At 48.3% G+C, this 15933-nt stretch overlaps 1 protein-coding gene across 6 annotated transcripts in view; it reads left to right on the forward strand.

Moving 5' to 3' along the window:
* The window catches only part of ATXN7L1 (ataxin 7 like 1), a 248188-nt gene that overhangs the window by 85344 nt on the left and 146911 nt on the right, over nt 1-15933 (forward strand). For all 6 annotated transcript variants that reach the window (XM_029927361.1, XM_029927367.1, XM_029927385.1 and 3 more), the window contains one exon: nt 3164-3268. In XM_029927361.1, coding sequence (XP_029783221.1) covers nt 3164-3268 — 105 coding nt within the window. The remainder of the gene's footprint in view (nt 1-3163; nt 3269-15933) is intronic.

Below are 15933 nucleotides of genomic sequence, written 5' to 3' on the forward strand. Positions count from 1 at the left end.
ACTGATAAGTAAGAAGTTCAGAGGCCTGCGTCCCCAGCCCCCACCCTGCCACTGCGGCGGAGGCCAGTGGGTCCTCAGGCACCTGCGGCAACCGCCGTTGTCACCCTTGCAGCCACACGCCTCCTCCAGGGCAGTGTGGGATTCTGCTCCTTGCCGAGTGACAAATGTGTTGATTCCACTGCTCCCTGAACCGCAGGGCTGCTCTGAGAACAGAGCTGAGGGTGCCTCTGTGAAGGCGTTTGCTGGGTTATAAATGAGCCGTCCCCACATCAGGAGGAACCCAGCTCTTCCCGGTGACCCAGCTCTGCAGCTGGAGGCACCGTGGTGCATTTGCCGCTCTGTGTTAAAGACAACAGGTTGAATCTAGAAAACGGGGGCTTCGGGAGTGGGGAGAGGAAGGTCAGGAGGTTTGTGACAGAAAGCATACTTGTGTGTACACTGTCTCTTCATTCCTCCATCAACCATGTCAGTGGTTCTGAGCCCCCTGCCCTCCATGATTCTAGAGCCATCCCACAGCTGGTTCTGAGACTTCTGCTCTGTGATTCTAGAGTGCTTCTAGAGCTGGTGGGCTAAGAAGAGGTGAGCCCAGGTGTCCCCAGGGTCTGTTTGCACCCTGTGGCGCATGAGGAGATGTGACCATGTTTCTGCAGAACCTAAGTAACTAACTAACTTTATTTCATTTTTTTCTTTTTGGACAACTGTTATTCACATGCTGCACAATTCCCCCATTGAAGGTGTCCGAGCCAGTGGTTTGTAGTGTATTCACAAGACTGTACAGCCATCCCCACTGTCAATCTTAGAACACTTTTGTCACCCCAAAAGGAAACCCTGCACCCCTTAGCAGCACCCCCAACCCCCTGCAGGCCCCCCAGCCCAAGGCAGGCACAAATTTAATTTTTGCCTCCAAAAAGTTTGTCTGATCTGGACAAATGGAACCATTTAATATGTGGCTGTTTGTGTCTGGCTTCTTTCACTCAGTATAACATCTTGTTGTAGCAGGTGTCAGTATTCCATTCCTTTTCATGGCTGAATAGTATTCCATTATCTGGTTATAATAAATTTTCTTAATCCATTCACAAGTTGATGGATATCTGGGTTGTTTCCACCTTGGGCTGTTATGAATAATGCTACTATGAACATGTGTGTTCAAGTTTTTGTGTGGACACGTGCATTCATGTCTCTTAGGCCACATAACTGATTTTTTAACATTGAATAGCTAATCATGTCACTTCTTTGCTTAAAAAACCTTCAGTAGCTGGGGCGTCTGGGTGGCTCAGTCAGTGAAGCATCCAGCTCTTGATTTCAGGTCACAACTCAGGTCACGATCCCAGGGTTGTGAGATTGAGTCCCATGTCAAGCTTTGTGCTAAGCATCAAGGCTGAAGCCTGCTTAGGATTCTCTTTTCCTGTGCGCCTTCCTCACTCAAGCTCGCTCGCTCTCTCTCTCAAAAAAAAGCAAAAAACAAAAAAAAACAACCCTTCATGGGGTGCCTGAGTGGCTCAGTCAGTTAAGTGTCTGACTTCAGCTCAGGTCATGATCTCACAGTCCATGAGTTCAAGCCCCGCATTGGGATCAGTGCTGACACCTTGAAGCCTGGAACCTGCTTCGGATTCTGTGCCTCCCTCTCTGTCTCCTTCTCTCCTGCTCACACTCTGTCTCTCTCTTTCTCTCTCAAAAATAAATAAACATTAAAGAAATAATTTTTAAAAACCTTCAGTAGCTTCCCTTTTCAAAAAAAATTTTAATGTTTATTTTTTGAGAGACAGGGTAAGTGGGGGAAGGGCAGAGAGAGAGGGAGACACAGACTCTGAAGGAGGCTCTAGGCTCTAGGCTGTCAGCACAGAGCCTGTTGTGGGGCTCGAACCCACGAACCATGAGATCATGATGACCTGAGCCAAAGTACAACACTTAACCGACCGAGCCACCCAGGTGCCCAGCTTCCTTTCTTATTTTTTATTTTTTTATTTTAATTTTTTAAATGTTTTATTATTTATTTTTGAGAGAGAGACAGAGAGAGAGAGAGAGAGACAGAACTTGAGCAGGAGAAGGTCAGAGAGAGAGGGAGACAGAATCAGAGGTAGGCTCCAGGCCCTGAGTTATCAGCACAGAGCCTGACATGGGGCACGAATTCACGAGTGAGATCATGACCTGAGGCAAAGCTGGACGCTCAATCAACTGAGCCACCCAGGTGCCCCTTTTCCCTTGTTTTTAAAATAAGGTTCAAAATCCTTACTTGGTCCACAAGGCTTACAGCTTCTGGGCTCTCACCCTTGCCCTTTCCAGCTGAGAGGTTCCTTGGACACCCGGTGCTTCCTGCCTTGATGGCCCGGGACTCCACACCCCCCCACACCCCTCCTCTGATCCTTTAGACCCCATCCTGAGGTCTCAAGGCAAATACTCCCTCCTCAGGGAAGCCTCTGCAATGCCTCTGACCAGATTGGGCCCACATGCTCATGGGACTCCTCTATACATTTTCGTCCCTCAGTTATGACCAAATGATGACTGTGTTATTATCTGCTTAACGTTTCTCCCTTCTGCCACATAAACTCCAGGACAGCAGGGCCTCTCTGGTGGTCATCAGCCACCCTGTCCCGTGCCACAGTGCCTGGCACGCTTAGGCCCTTGGTAGATATCGGTCAGATGAGTAACAGTTAATGATGGCAGCAAGTGAGCCACTTGTTTTGAGGCTTCCTTTGGCCTTGGGGTCAAAGGTGATGGGGAAACACAGACAAGTGCTCCTTCAGGCCTCCTTCCCAACCCCCAGCTCACCCAAGTGGCCTCTGCTTCAGCAGGAATGGCTCTGGGGGAGCCCCCCATCCTAAAATAACTAGCACCCCATTGGGTGCCGGCTCACACTCAGACCCTGGCTCTGGAGGAGGGAACGCCCCGCAGCATGGGACTCGGGCCGCCTCGAGCACCTCTAACACCGCGGGTTATCGTGGTTCGTCCCCTGGGCTAAGATGAGCAGGGAGTCCGTGAAGCCGCAGCTCCCGCGGGCACCTGGAGCCGCTCAGGACAAACCTTGTTGTCTTCCCCAAAGACCCTCACCTTTTCTGTGCGTCTCGTTTGAAAAGCTGCCCTGGAGGAAATTGCAACAGGAAACTGTACACCTTCTGAGACTTAATTGCTTTTTCAAAAAACCCTGTTTTCATTTCCCCCACAGATATGCACTTATTTGGCCATTATCCGGCACATGACGACTTCTATCTCGTAGTGTGCGGCGCCTGCAATCAGGCCGTCAAGCCGCAGGTTTTCCAGGCGCACTGCGGTAAGTGGACCCCCGCGCCCCGCGATGGCTCCCGCGGGGCTGGCCCTGTGCCGGCTTTAGGCCAGGGCGCTGGGTAAACTCTTCCTGCGGCTCTGCCTCTGCTCCCAGGGGAGCTCTTAGGAGCCACTGCCCTCCGGAAACGCTCCTTCTCGGCAGACCAAGTGAGAGACACCCTGCAGCCCCTTAGAAGGCACACGGGAGCCATGTGCCCAGCCTCTCAGTGGCCTCTGCAGGTGACCAAAAGAAGGGAGGAGCGGGGGCTTGAGGAATCGCTCCTGCAACCTGACAGCGTGTCCCCCTGGCAGAGAGGGCCAGACTGGGTCTCCCGAGATTCACACAAGCAGGGGCTGGAGCCAAGGGCAGCCCAGTGTGGGGGCTGTTGGGGTCCTGCCCCAAGGAAATGCTTGGTACTTAAACTCTCAGGTTTAGTGTCTCTTTCTCCAAGAATACTCTTTGTTTGCGTCTGGGAACTTGCTTTTCTTCTGTAGCTTTACATCCTTGGTCTCAAAATTCCCTTCAGTAGGTCAACAGTGAACCCTAGACCCCTCTGTGCAGGTTCCGTGGATGTACAACAGATAAAGTCCGCATGCCCACTCCCTCAGGGACGCAGCAGCACCTGCTGACCTTAGACCCAGTTACTTAACCTCTCTGTATGGAAGTTTCCTTATCTTTACATGGGGTGTTGGACGAGATGATCTCCAAAGCTATGATATGCTGTGGATTCCAGAATGGTTATTTCCCAATCTTTTTATTTAAGCCGGACTCCCTTTTGACGAACGTAATGTCGCAGCGCCCTCTTTTTACTGTTACATCTCAAAGCACATTACATGTTGTGCCTAAAAAAAAAAATCAAAGCAGTAATAATATTGAGTGTGCTTTGTAAATGATACGTCTCCCCCTTTCTCACGCTAAGAATTTCTGGCTTTCCTCCACCCCTTCAGTTATTACTATTCTGTAATAAACAGGTTTAAAATAAAGGGAGTGGCTTGTCTAAGCTCTTCAGTAAATGTATTTGGGCCTTTAGAATAGCCTTTAAGTATTCCAGGGTCATCTATGAATATGTATAATGTATATGATACATACATGTCTAAAGATATATAATCTATCAGTGTGTGTATATATATAGTGGGCTATTTTGTGTTGTTAATACACAAAGAGAATCCAGGAAGTAGGGGCACTTTGCAAGACTATCTTACCTACACAAGGCAGAGAGAGGCCTCTGCATAAAGTGAAGGCCCCTACAAAGAGCTCTGGTTTTAGAGGCCAGAAGTCCTGATGTCCCTACAGCCAGCTCTGTGAGCTTGAGCTACTTGCTGAATGTCTCAGGTCTTGGGTTTCTCTTACCTTCCATGAGGGGTGATTTCCATGGGTGCCTCCAACTCTAACATTTTCCTTTCTGGCTGAGTGAGCATGAAAGGAGCAAGTTATGTGCTCGGCACGAGCTGACCTTCTTGCTCAGTGCTCTGTAGCAAATGACCCTCCCTTCCTCCGAGAAGGGAGAGAAAAGGTCAGACCTTTCTGACAGGAAACTGTCAGAGACCTAGAGGTGGTGTCACCAGCTAAGGTGACAGGTGGGGCAATTGAAAGCAGAGCAGCAGCAGAAAGATCCCACACAGCTAGTCGCTCAGAGAATCACCGTGGAATCTGTGGCCGATTGCTCATCTTGGTCTCATGACAGTGCAGAGGCTGGATCACCCCCAGTGGGATGGGCATTCATTCATTTACAGGCATGTGTCCTGTTCTGGGCACTGGGATACACATGTGAACACGATAGACCAAAATCCCATAAACCATCAAAACCTTCACTGGGAACGTAATTCACTGGCAGAGTCTTTGATGGAAAGAACCAGAAAGGGACCTGGACCCCACTGTGCCCTGCAGAATTCTGCCCAAGGCAAGGAGGGCCTCACCTAGCCAGTCAAGTGGGCCCCTAGGGCTTGGCTCTGCTGATCTACATGCCTCCCTCTGTCCTAGGCCTTTGGGTTAAGGAGCCACATTGAGCTTAAGGGAATGGCCAATGGTTTTGTGGCCATTTCCTCTGAGCAGTGGCAGTAAATTAGTCTGGGGAGTTGAGGTGCCTGAGCCCATCACTCAAAGCCCAGACTCCACTGGGTTTCTTACTGAAGCAGCTGATAAGTAGCAATGGGAACACAACCACAACTCAGCAGATTGAGGCATCAACACCTCCCTTGTCTTTCAGGTGTGTGTCCTGTTGATTCACAGTCCATATTTATCAAGACCAAGAGAATGCAAGGCAGAGCTCAGAACCACAGCAGTTCTTCGGGGGCAGTGAGGATTTCTTAGTTTCCCTGAGAATTCTTTCTATGGTTTCATGATATTTCTTTTCATGCTGTTTTATCTCCTTTGATTCGCCTTGCTCTCTTCAACAAATTAATAAGAATGACACTGCTAAATGCCGGGTATTGTTCTGTGCACTTTCCCTATCTTTGAGTTTGTAATCCTCTCAACGGCCCTACGAAGTAGGTACCGGTATGATCCCCATTTTGAACGTGAGGATGCGAAGGCTCATGAGCGCCCTGCCTGAGGTCTCAAAGCGAGACAGGTGTAGATCCTAATTTGGGATGTAGGCAGCATCACTCCAAAGTGTGAGGAGTACAGAATCTGCTGGCTTAGCCATCGTTCCTCGATGCCTCTCTGCACGCCCTCCCTGGCCTGCCTCCACTCCAAGACCCACCCCATTCCCTCACCACAAGGTGCATGAGAGGACAGGTCTTCCTACTCTATTTTATTAGCAGCAGAGCTTTTTTTCAAAAGCAATCTCATGAAGAACCCCCCATCTATAAATGTATATGCAAAACAGAGCTGCTGGGGTTGAACTTTGTACAGGCTCAAGCTCCCCCTACCCGGCCTCTCCTGATTCCCAACCTTCCAGGGCTCCAAAGACCAGCATCTGAAGTTGTTGTAATGGAAAGGACAGGGGGCAGAAGGCAGACAAAGCAATTCACATTAACTGTATGACCTTGGGCAGGTTGCCTCTGTCTTTCCACCTTGTCTGCCTCGCGGAGTCATTGGTGCAGAATAACTGGTTTGCAAATACACCCAGAGCGCGGATTCATTGCCTCCCTCTTCCCGCATGGCCTCATTTCCCCATTGGACATGATTGGACATGATTCATCCCTCTTAGTATCCACAGACTTCTGTTGTCCTCTGTCACTTCCCACCTTCTGCTGCACACTTCAGTTATCTGTGGACTGTCTCGGCGCATCTGCCAGCTTCTCAGATCCTTCCAGGACCAGGGATGTGCATTTTTAGCCCTGTATTCCCAGTCAGCCCCCAGAAATGAGCCCATCATCACCGGCTCTGACCCCAGGAAGCAGAGCCATGGTGCAGGGAGAGACATACCTAGGGGCCAGCACACCTGGGGCCAAATCCCGGCTCAGCCCTGCCCCGCCCTGAGACCTGGACTTGTCATGTTTTAAATGACACAGGACTGGACGATACATTCTCCTAGAAACTTACTCATTCTCAGTATGTGTGACTCGGTTTCTGGATTGTATGGATCCTGGCATATACAGGGAGTGGGTGAATGGCAATATGTGAGATCTCAGTGTCCTGGGTGTTTAAGTGAAATTGAAAAAATACACATGCATATTTAGGCATTTGGCTCTGGGGACTTTGAAGGTTGATGGTAACATGAAACATTGAAAGCCGTAGTGGAAAAATCATGAATTTTGAAGTCAAACAGACCCGGATTAGAATCTTGACTAACATTTACTCTCCGTGTAACCTTGGGCTAATTGCATGACCTTTTTGAGCCTCGTTTTCCTCTAAAATGAAGCTGACAGTTCCTACCTCGCAGAGTTACTATGAGGAACAGAGATAGAGTTCCCTGGCATATGGGAAGGGAATAAAGAAAGGGGCGCTATTGTGGTCAATAAAGTGTGGCTATTTCTTATTAAGTTGAATGTTTCTTATGAAAAATGGGAAAACCAATTTGGTCAAATGCTCCCTGTCCTCATTTCTTGCCCGTTCTGGGGACCTGTACGCCGAGGTCAGCCTACAGTCTCTGGCCTGTGATTCATCTTCAGCCTCGCAAACTCTTGGAGGCAAGAATTGTCAGCCTCAGGATGATTATGTTGCCAGGAGTCCTGAGGGTCAGGCTTTATAAATACGGTTTACATTCACATGAGGCCCCGGCATCAGCTCCTTCTGAAGTGCTGTGAAGCTCCTGGTACCTGTCTGGGGTCCTTGCCAGGGTCCGCCCTGCTCTGGCCACTGGGCCGTACAGAATCCTCACGCCCAGGACTCTCTTCATTCCTGTCACTCCTCACTTTGGGCCCCACGCTGATGTCCCAGACATAAAAAGCAGATGTGCCCAGAGGCGAGACCCTGTACTTGGCATGGAGGCGGAGTCTCCCTGAGGGCCACCCTCTGGACCACCCCACCTGTGTGGCCCCCTGAGGTCTACTTTCTGAGTCCATGCAAGCGTCCTTTGGGTGCTTTTTAAACCCCTGCTCAGAAGATCTAGGATTTTGAGGGGAAGCTTTGTTTCTAAATTCCGTAGGTGAGTTGATGAGATTATTTAGGGATAATCACAGAAAGGGGGAAATGGAAACAAAGCCTCGCCTTGGAGACCCTGATCCCACTCAGCAGGCATCTGTGGCCTGGTAGCTGTCCAGCCCAGGGTGTAGCTCAATATATCGCCATGACGTGATTGCTTCTTACCTCACGAGGTTGTTGTAATGATTAAAAGAATTCGCATTTGGAAAATACTTAGTACAATTGTGAAACAAAGTTTGCTTTCGAAAGAAAAAAGGTGCGGGGGGAGTGCCTAGGTGGCTCAGACAGTTAATGTCTGACTTTGGCTCAGGTCATGATCTCACTGTTCTTAAGTTTGAGCTCCATGTTGGGCTTTCTGCTGTCAGCACAGAGCCTGCTTCAGATCTTCTGTCCCCCTCTTTCTCTGCCCTCTCCCACTTGTACTTTCTCAAAAATAAACAAACATTAAAAAAATAAAAAGAGGGGGGAAGAAGCTGGGGCACCTGGGTGGCTCAGCTGGTTAAGCATCTGACTCTTAATTTCAACTCAGGTCATGATCTTATGGTCCGTGGTATCAAGCCCCACACTGTCAGCACAGAGCCCGCTTGGGATTCTCTCTCTCCCTCTCCCTCTCTCTCTGCCCCTCCCCTGCTCGCATACGCACACAGGCTGTCTCTCTCTCTCTCTTAAAGAACTTTTTTAAAAGAAAAAGAAAAAAGTTATACTATCATTAACCAAGTGATCAGCTAGAGATTTGTAATGAAATCTTGTCCAAAGGGTTTTCACTTGTGATGAAAGCAGAATAAGAAGGTGACCCGTGTGACTCTTTCTCTTATGTCTGTGCTGCTGTGGGTCCCACACTCATCCCAAAATGGCTGCTGCCATTTTTCCAGAGAGACCCTTCTGTGTGTGGGGTATGTGCGTGCGTGTGTGTGTGTGTGTGTGTGTGTGTGTGTGTGTGTGTGTGTGTGTAGTGCATCTCATCAGTGTGGACAGGCATCTATGTAAGCTCAAAACGAGGTACAGTGTGCCTCCAATGGAAAAAATATTTTTATCACCTTTACCAGTTGCATACCCCTCACACTTGGGAACATTGAAATCAAAGAGAAGAATAGTAGATTTAAGTTGTAGTTTTGCAATTGGGTTGAACATTTATGAAGTTGTAGGGTGTGTCCAAATGAAAGGAGGATGATTCGTTTTCTCTCCTTATCTCCTAATATAGTTGCATACAAACTACTGTACAGCAGGGGTTCCTGCTAGCAACACTGTTCCCATCGGGGGCTGGATAACCCTCTGCTTTGGGGGTACCCTGTGCTGTGCCTCCACCTACAGATGCCAGTAGCTACCCCTGCCCTCAGTCATGACAACCAAAACTGTCTCCAGCCATTGCCAGTGTCCCCTGAGGGACAGAATTGCCCCCAGTTGAAAACTCCTGTAAAAGATAACACCCCCACGTGTCATATCATATTCTGTGCTTTTCTATATTTAAATTTTTCTCCACATTAAAATGAGTTGCGCGCGCACACACACACACGAAGCCCAGAAATAACTACCATGAAAGCACATACACATGGCAGCATATAGAAAGTTTACTATTTCAGCTTCCACAGAGCTGGTCACCAAGATAATTTCCCATCACATTGGTATGCAAAACAGAAAACAAGCTATCTTACAGACCCCATAAGCTGCAGTTTTTCCCACCTCAAAATCAGAAAAGGAAAAAAAAGGCAAAAGAAATAGCGTGTCCGTAGTATACAGAGATCCTTCAAATTCTCTCAGTCACGTTTGGTGCTTGCCCTCCAAGCAGGGAGCTGTGCAGCCCCACACCCCATCCATCAGACAGATAATCCCTGGGTGGCACCGCCACTTTTAAAAAAATGTATTAGAACCAAAGAACCTAGATGTCATTCAATAGACAAGAGAGGATTAATTTTTCCCCTCTTTCTCAGAGAGGGCTTTTTATTCCTTTTCCTGATTATATTTTTGAATGCCCTTCAAGTCACTGTTTTGCATGTTGATGGTTATGCAGTAGAATTTAATGAACTGTGAGCTAAAGCAGAGAGGCTGAGCAGGAAAAGGAATGAGTGGCAGCGACTCACCTCCATTCCTTCCGCCCGCATCCAGATGCCAGCATCAGTTGGGTACCGAGAGTGGCACAGCCCAGCAGCGTGACACATGGGAGCCTCATTAATGAGGTTCCAGGGTTTCCTGCAATTGTTTTTTATTTTGTCTATCTCCAGGTGACCCCTAGTTGAGGAGGAAACAAACCATTGTGCTTCTGAGCCCTAGAGAAAGTCAGTCCCTCTGAATGTCAGTGCCCCCCAGGCTCCTGGGAAGCCGTCTCCAGCTAATTATCCTGCAGGACTTTCTTTGCGCGGGTGTCCATTGCCCCTGCACAGCTGTTTGGGCTTCAGCATCAATTCACTTGGGTTTGTTTGTTGAGATTAAATTTCTGTTTGTTGTTATTGTTCGTTGCTTTTTATGAGAGTGAATTATTTACACCAGAGAAGTATGAAATAATTAAAGGAAATGATTCTCATCAAACATCTTCCTTGTCGAGTCTGACAGGACTTATTACTGAGGTTTGGTGAGAACATGTGAATCTGCAAACTTCATTTGGTTATTAGGATTCTCTTTTAACTTTACTTTGATGAATGTACCCCCGATCCAGAATGAACTCCTAAATGGATAGGTCTTTTGGGCTCCTTATGATCAGAAACAATATCTGTCATTGTTTCTTCTTATTTCATCTTTCCATCACCCCTGATAAGGTGTGGATCATGTGATAGGTCCTAAGGAAATCCCTATAATAGATCCTCCAGAGATCCCCATGGAAGGAAATGACGGGGGACTGATTAACAAATGGGTTATACCTTAAGTCCAGCATTACGTCTGAGAGAATCTACAACAAAGTAGGACTATGTTTTGCGCCACTTCAGATGTTTATATTTTGAACGTGCAACTGCTCAAATTATAGTGAATGCTGGGTCTGGAACAGAGCAGGTTGACCCCACTTTTCTTGTTCCTCTGCCTATGGAGAACAAAAGTATCAGCAACAGCAGTGATAATAGAGCTGATACACATGGAGAGTACTTGCATGTGCTAAGCCTTATTATGTGTTAGTTAATCCTCCCGCCACCCTAAGGTCTGTGGTCATATTATGCCCGTCACACACCAAAGGAAAGGGAAATCCAGAGGATGTAAGACATTTGCCTAAGGGCAGGCCGGTGTAAGTGGCAGAACCAAGATTCCAACCTCTGTCTGACTCAAGTCACTGTAACCACTGTAGGGTTGAATGTTTTGGGTCTTTCACTCCCTGTACCCCTGGAGCTAGACTGGGGTACAGGAGGGTCGTTGTGGTCCCCGTTGGGATGCTGCACACAAAATGGCAGGTACTCTCAGGCAGCTGAGCCCTCTCTTTCTCACCTGCACTGCTGACCTTGTCTGCTTACTGGCATAGGTGAAGAACTCAGTCACAATATTAAGGGACAGAAGAAAGGAGGAATAAATCAGCTATGGTGAGTGTGTTTAGAGCCTCAGCCACAGCATTTGAATAGACCTTTACATATGGACAAGTGAAAACAAGGGAGCTTGTGGAAGGCTGGGGTGGGCATGCCCATTGTTCTACCTGCCAGGTTCTCCTTCTTCTCCAGCACGTGAGCAGATCCACAAGACGCACTAACAGGTGATTTCATCTAAATCCACTGAAAATCCCTTTTTGTGTGTTTCTGTGAATTAAGTAGAAATGTTAATAAGTAAACAGCAGATGTGGGGCACCTGGCTGGCTCAGTTGGCTAAGTGTCCACCTGCTCAGGTCATGATCTCATGGTTCATGAGTTCAAACCCCGTGTTGGGCTCTGTGCTGACAGCTTGGATCCTGGAGCCCGCTTCAGATTCTGTCTCCCTCTCTCTCTCTGGCTCTCCCCTGTTCATATTCTGTCTTTTGAAAAATAAGTGATAAACATTAAAAATTTTAAAAAAACAGCAGATGTAATGGTTCAGCTCAAATTTCAAGCTAAATTAATAGGATCTTCATAACCTTGGGATTATTGAATTCATCTTTAATTGAAAACAAAAAGCCTACTTACAATCTCATCAAAGCCTGTTTCTTGAAGACTGGGTCCGATGGATTCCCTTCTTCAGAGCCCCGTGGCTTTGACTCATTCATTTATTTGAAACATATGTATGGAGCCCCTACGACACGGCAGCCGTTGTTCTAGTGGCCCTGGTAGGGTGGCGACCAGCACAAACAAGGGCATGGCTCCCCAGAGGCCTACGTTCTGCTGGGTTAAATGACAAAAACAAAAATGCAGTCAAGTCCAACGAAGCGTGTCCCAGCAGAGAGCACAGCAGGAGAGGTGAGTGGGGACAGAACGATGGAGCCTTGGAAGCCAGAGTGCAGAATGTGGGTTTTATTCTGGGTGCTGTGAGAAGACACTGAGGGCACTGAGTGAGGGAAAGACATAATCTGGTTGATATTTTTAGAAGATCGCTCTGGCTGCTTGGAGCCTGGGAAACCTCCTAGGGATGAATGCAAAGCTCTGCAGATAGACGACGGAAAAGGATAAACTTGACGTCCGTTCTGGAAATGGAGCTGACAGAATTTGATGATGGGCTGAATTGTAAAAGAGAGGGGTCAACATTTAGGATTAGTTAGCATGGGGGAATTTGGCCAGTGATCTGGCCAGAAGAGCAGCAGAGGAGGATGACATGGATGTCAAGACCAGAAAATGTTTCGTAGACCTGGTCAAATGCCAGAGGTTGAGTGAGAGGAGAAAAGAGAAGAAGCCGCTAGATGTGCCATCATAGGCTGTTACTGGTGTTGACAATAGCCATCTTAGTTGTGTCTTGAGATGTTTTTCCAAGTGCAGGTGACTTCATTTTTACATCACTGGTAGACCTCTTTTTAGGCTGGCAGTGCCCTAAGTGTTTTATCTACACTTGTGCTGAGCTCAGCAGCCATCTAACCAAATCATCAGTGGGTCCCTCTGCCCCCCCCACATCCCTGCGTTCTGTGATACTAATGACTGTGCAGCAGGGTCACCTGCCGACACTAGATGCTGAGTCTTTCACACCCCTGGGTCCCAGCACAGAGCACATTTCCTGACTTGCTACCCAGTCAGGTAGAATCCCAATCATGTGCTCTCGGCACCCTCCACTTCACCCACGTTAGCATACATGATGGCTGCTGCAATGCTTGTTGACTTGTCCGTCCCATTTCTCTCTCTGTCTCTCTTACACACACACACACACTCCAGACTAGTCATTTCAAGAAGCCAGGAACCCTGTCATCATGCTTACCCTTATATTCTATATTAATGATGAGCACTGAATATACAGTTGGTGCTCAATATACTTCTTTTTTTTTAATTTCTTTTAATGTTTATTTTTGAGAGAGACAGAGAGAGAGCATGAGGGGGGGACGGGCAGAGAGAGAGGGAGACACAGAATCTGAAGCAGGCTCCAGGCTCCGAGCTGTCAGCACAGAGCCCGACTTGGGGCTCGAACCCACGAACCATGAGACCATGACCTGAGCCGAAATGAGACGCTTAACCAACTGAGCCACCCACACGCCCTCAGTATGAAAATGAATCTTATGAGAAAGGAGGGAGGAAGCAAACAATGAAGGAAAATGGGCTTGTTATTTGTGAAGAGCCAAATTCCACCTTTAAACAGGGACATTCATTTAGAAGATTCCACTCCTTGAAAGAGAACGGCCGTCCCTGTTCAGACAGAGTTGGAGAGGCTGCAACAGGGGAAGCGTCCTTCCTCGCTGAGCGCTTGGGAAGCTGCCACTTTGATCCTTGACCACAGCTGATTTCCGGAGGGCTGTCCCTGTAAGGTGACCCCCGGCTTCTGACTCATCACTGGCTGCACCATTCCATTCCTCAGAGCTGTATCAACCGAGGAAAATTAGGGGAACAGTCACTGCTTTATTTAAATCCGAGGAAAGAATGTTGCCAACACTGATTCAAAAGGTCACTTTGCAGTTGTCTCCATCCTGAGCGGTGAGGGGAGCCGGATTTCCCAAGCAGCATTTCCTCTCCGGAGCAGAGAACCAGCGCTCCGAGAGTTAGAGTTTGGGGTGACCGCATACACACGGCAGCACGGCACCCAGATCCCTCCTGGGGTTCACAGCAGCTGTTAGATAAATGTGCTCCGAGGTCTTGGAGTAAAACCCAGAAGCGTCTCTTTCACTGTGGAGTCTCGTCACTCTTAATTTATCTGAATTCAACCACAGGCACTGGGTCGCAGTCGTCGTCATCCTCCTCCTCATCATCGTGCACTTTTGTTTCCAATAATGTGGCCCCAGACACAAGTTCACTTCATCTCGAGCCAGAGCAGAGAAACCTGGAGGAGAAGCTCGCCATAGAAAGAGTCCGCTACCCACCCCCAACACACACACACACACACACACACACACACACACACACACACAATCACATACACTGTACTTCATGAACAGAAGGACATTCAAGGGTGTGGTTATTATACATAATTTTCACCTCACACTCTGATGCTGGAACTCTGCTCAACAGTTGTCCTTTTAGAAGGGTCTCTGGAGTACTCGCTCAAGGAGCTGATTCTTCTTAGTGCTCTGCTGGGGTCACTGGGGTTACCTCCCAGAGCATCCCAGACAAGGAGCCCATGTATAAGTTCACCTCAGGACCTTTAAAGAAGGTTCCAAGCCCTGTTGCTTCTTTATTCTTAAAATGGTTATTTATTTTATTATTTATTTAAACATTTGTTTACTTTAACATTTATTTACTTTGAGAAGCAGAAAGAGACAGAGCGCAAACAGGGGAGGGGCAGAGAGAGAGGGAGACACAGAATCCGAAGCAGGCTCCAGGCTCTGAGCTGTCAGCACAGAGCCCAACATGGGGCTTGGACCCACGAATCGTGAAATCATGACCTGAGCCGAAGTTAGACGCTTAACCAACTGAGCCACCCAGACATCCCCAGCCCTATTGCTTCTAAAATCAAAATGGTTCTCCCCTTCGTGTGCACATTTACTATGGCAGATTTCTTTTCCCCTTCTCTAGAAAAAGGTGCTATTAAATTAATGTGGCTTCTTAACAATTAACGGCGTCCTGGAATGGAGAAAATGCTGCAGCTGATGGTTCATGGCGGGCTTTCCCCGTGCTTTGCACAGAGCCTGGCCCTTTGGAAGAGCATGCAACTTAGGCAGTGCAGGAGCCGCATGGGAAGTAAAGGGGTCTGAGGAAGCGTGTAGACTGGGGATAATAAATGATGAGAGAGCGAGCCAACAACTTCACCAGGATGAATCCTGCTTCACATGGAATGAATAATAACCTTTCTTCCCAGAGAAAGCAGCCATAGCCTTTCTTTTACCAAACCATGACTACAGATTTCTGCCCCAGGTTTGGTTTCTGACTGACCCTGGGACGGGTGTACTTATTAGCATCCAGACGCTTTGCTTTTCTCCCCCAGGAATTAGTTCTTCAGATTCCTGAGTCCCCTACAGAGGTGCGTGTGGCTTTATTTGTGTTGTGCCTGTGGTTCCCCCTCATCTCCCTAAGTGGCTGCCCCCACCCCATACGTTACCCTGTGCAACAAGCGTCTGCCTCCAGCAGAGGGCGCTGCCTCCATGCCGTCAGTGGGGTCATAGTGACACCAGTCCAGACTGGCCTCCTCACTCAGCGACCCGAATTCCCGTCAGCTCTGGGTGTCACCTTGATGGCACTGTCTGCCAGTACATAGGAGTCAGGTTACCAGTGTGTTTAAGAACGGCAGCTCTGTCAGGTGGCTGGGTGGCTCGATCGGTTAAGCCTCCAACTTAGGCTCAGGGCATGATCTCACGGTTTGTGGGTTCAAGTCCCGAGTCGGGCTCTGTGCTGACAGCTCAGAGCCCGGAGCCTGCTTCGGATTCTGTGTCCCCCTCTCTCTCTCTGCCCCTCCCCCTACTCATGCTCTGTCTCTTTGTCAAAAGTAAATAAACATTTAAAAAAACATTTAGGTACGCCTGGGTGGCTCAGTCGGTTAAGTGACCGACTTCAGCTCAGGTCGTAATCTCACGGTTGGTGGGTTTGAGTCCCGCATCATGCTCTGTGCTGACAGCTTAGAACCTGGAGCCTGTGTCAGATTCTGTGTCTTCCTCTCTCTCTCTCTCTCTCTCTCTCTCTCTCTCTCTGCCCCTCCCCTGC

The sequence above is a fragment of the Suricata suricatta genome, chromosome 2, assembly GCF_006229205.1.
Source record: "Suricata suricatta isolate VVHF042 chromosome 2, meerkat_22Aug2017_6uvM2_HiC, whole genome shotgun sequence".
NCBI classification, from domain to species: domain Eukaryota; kingdom Metazoa; phylum Chordata; class Mammalia; order Carnivora; family Herpestidae; genus Suricata; species Suricata suricatta.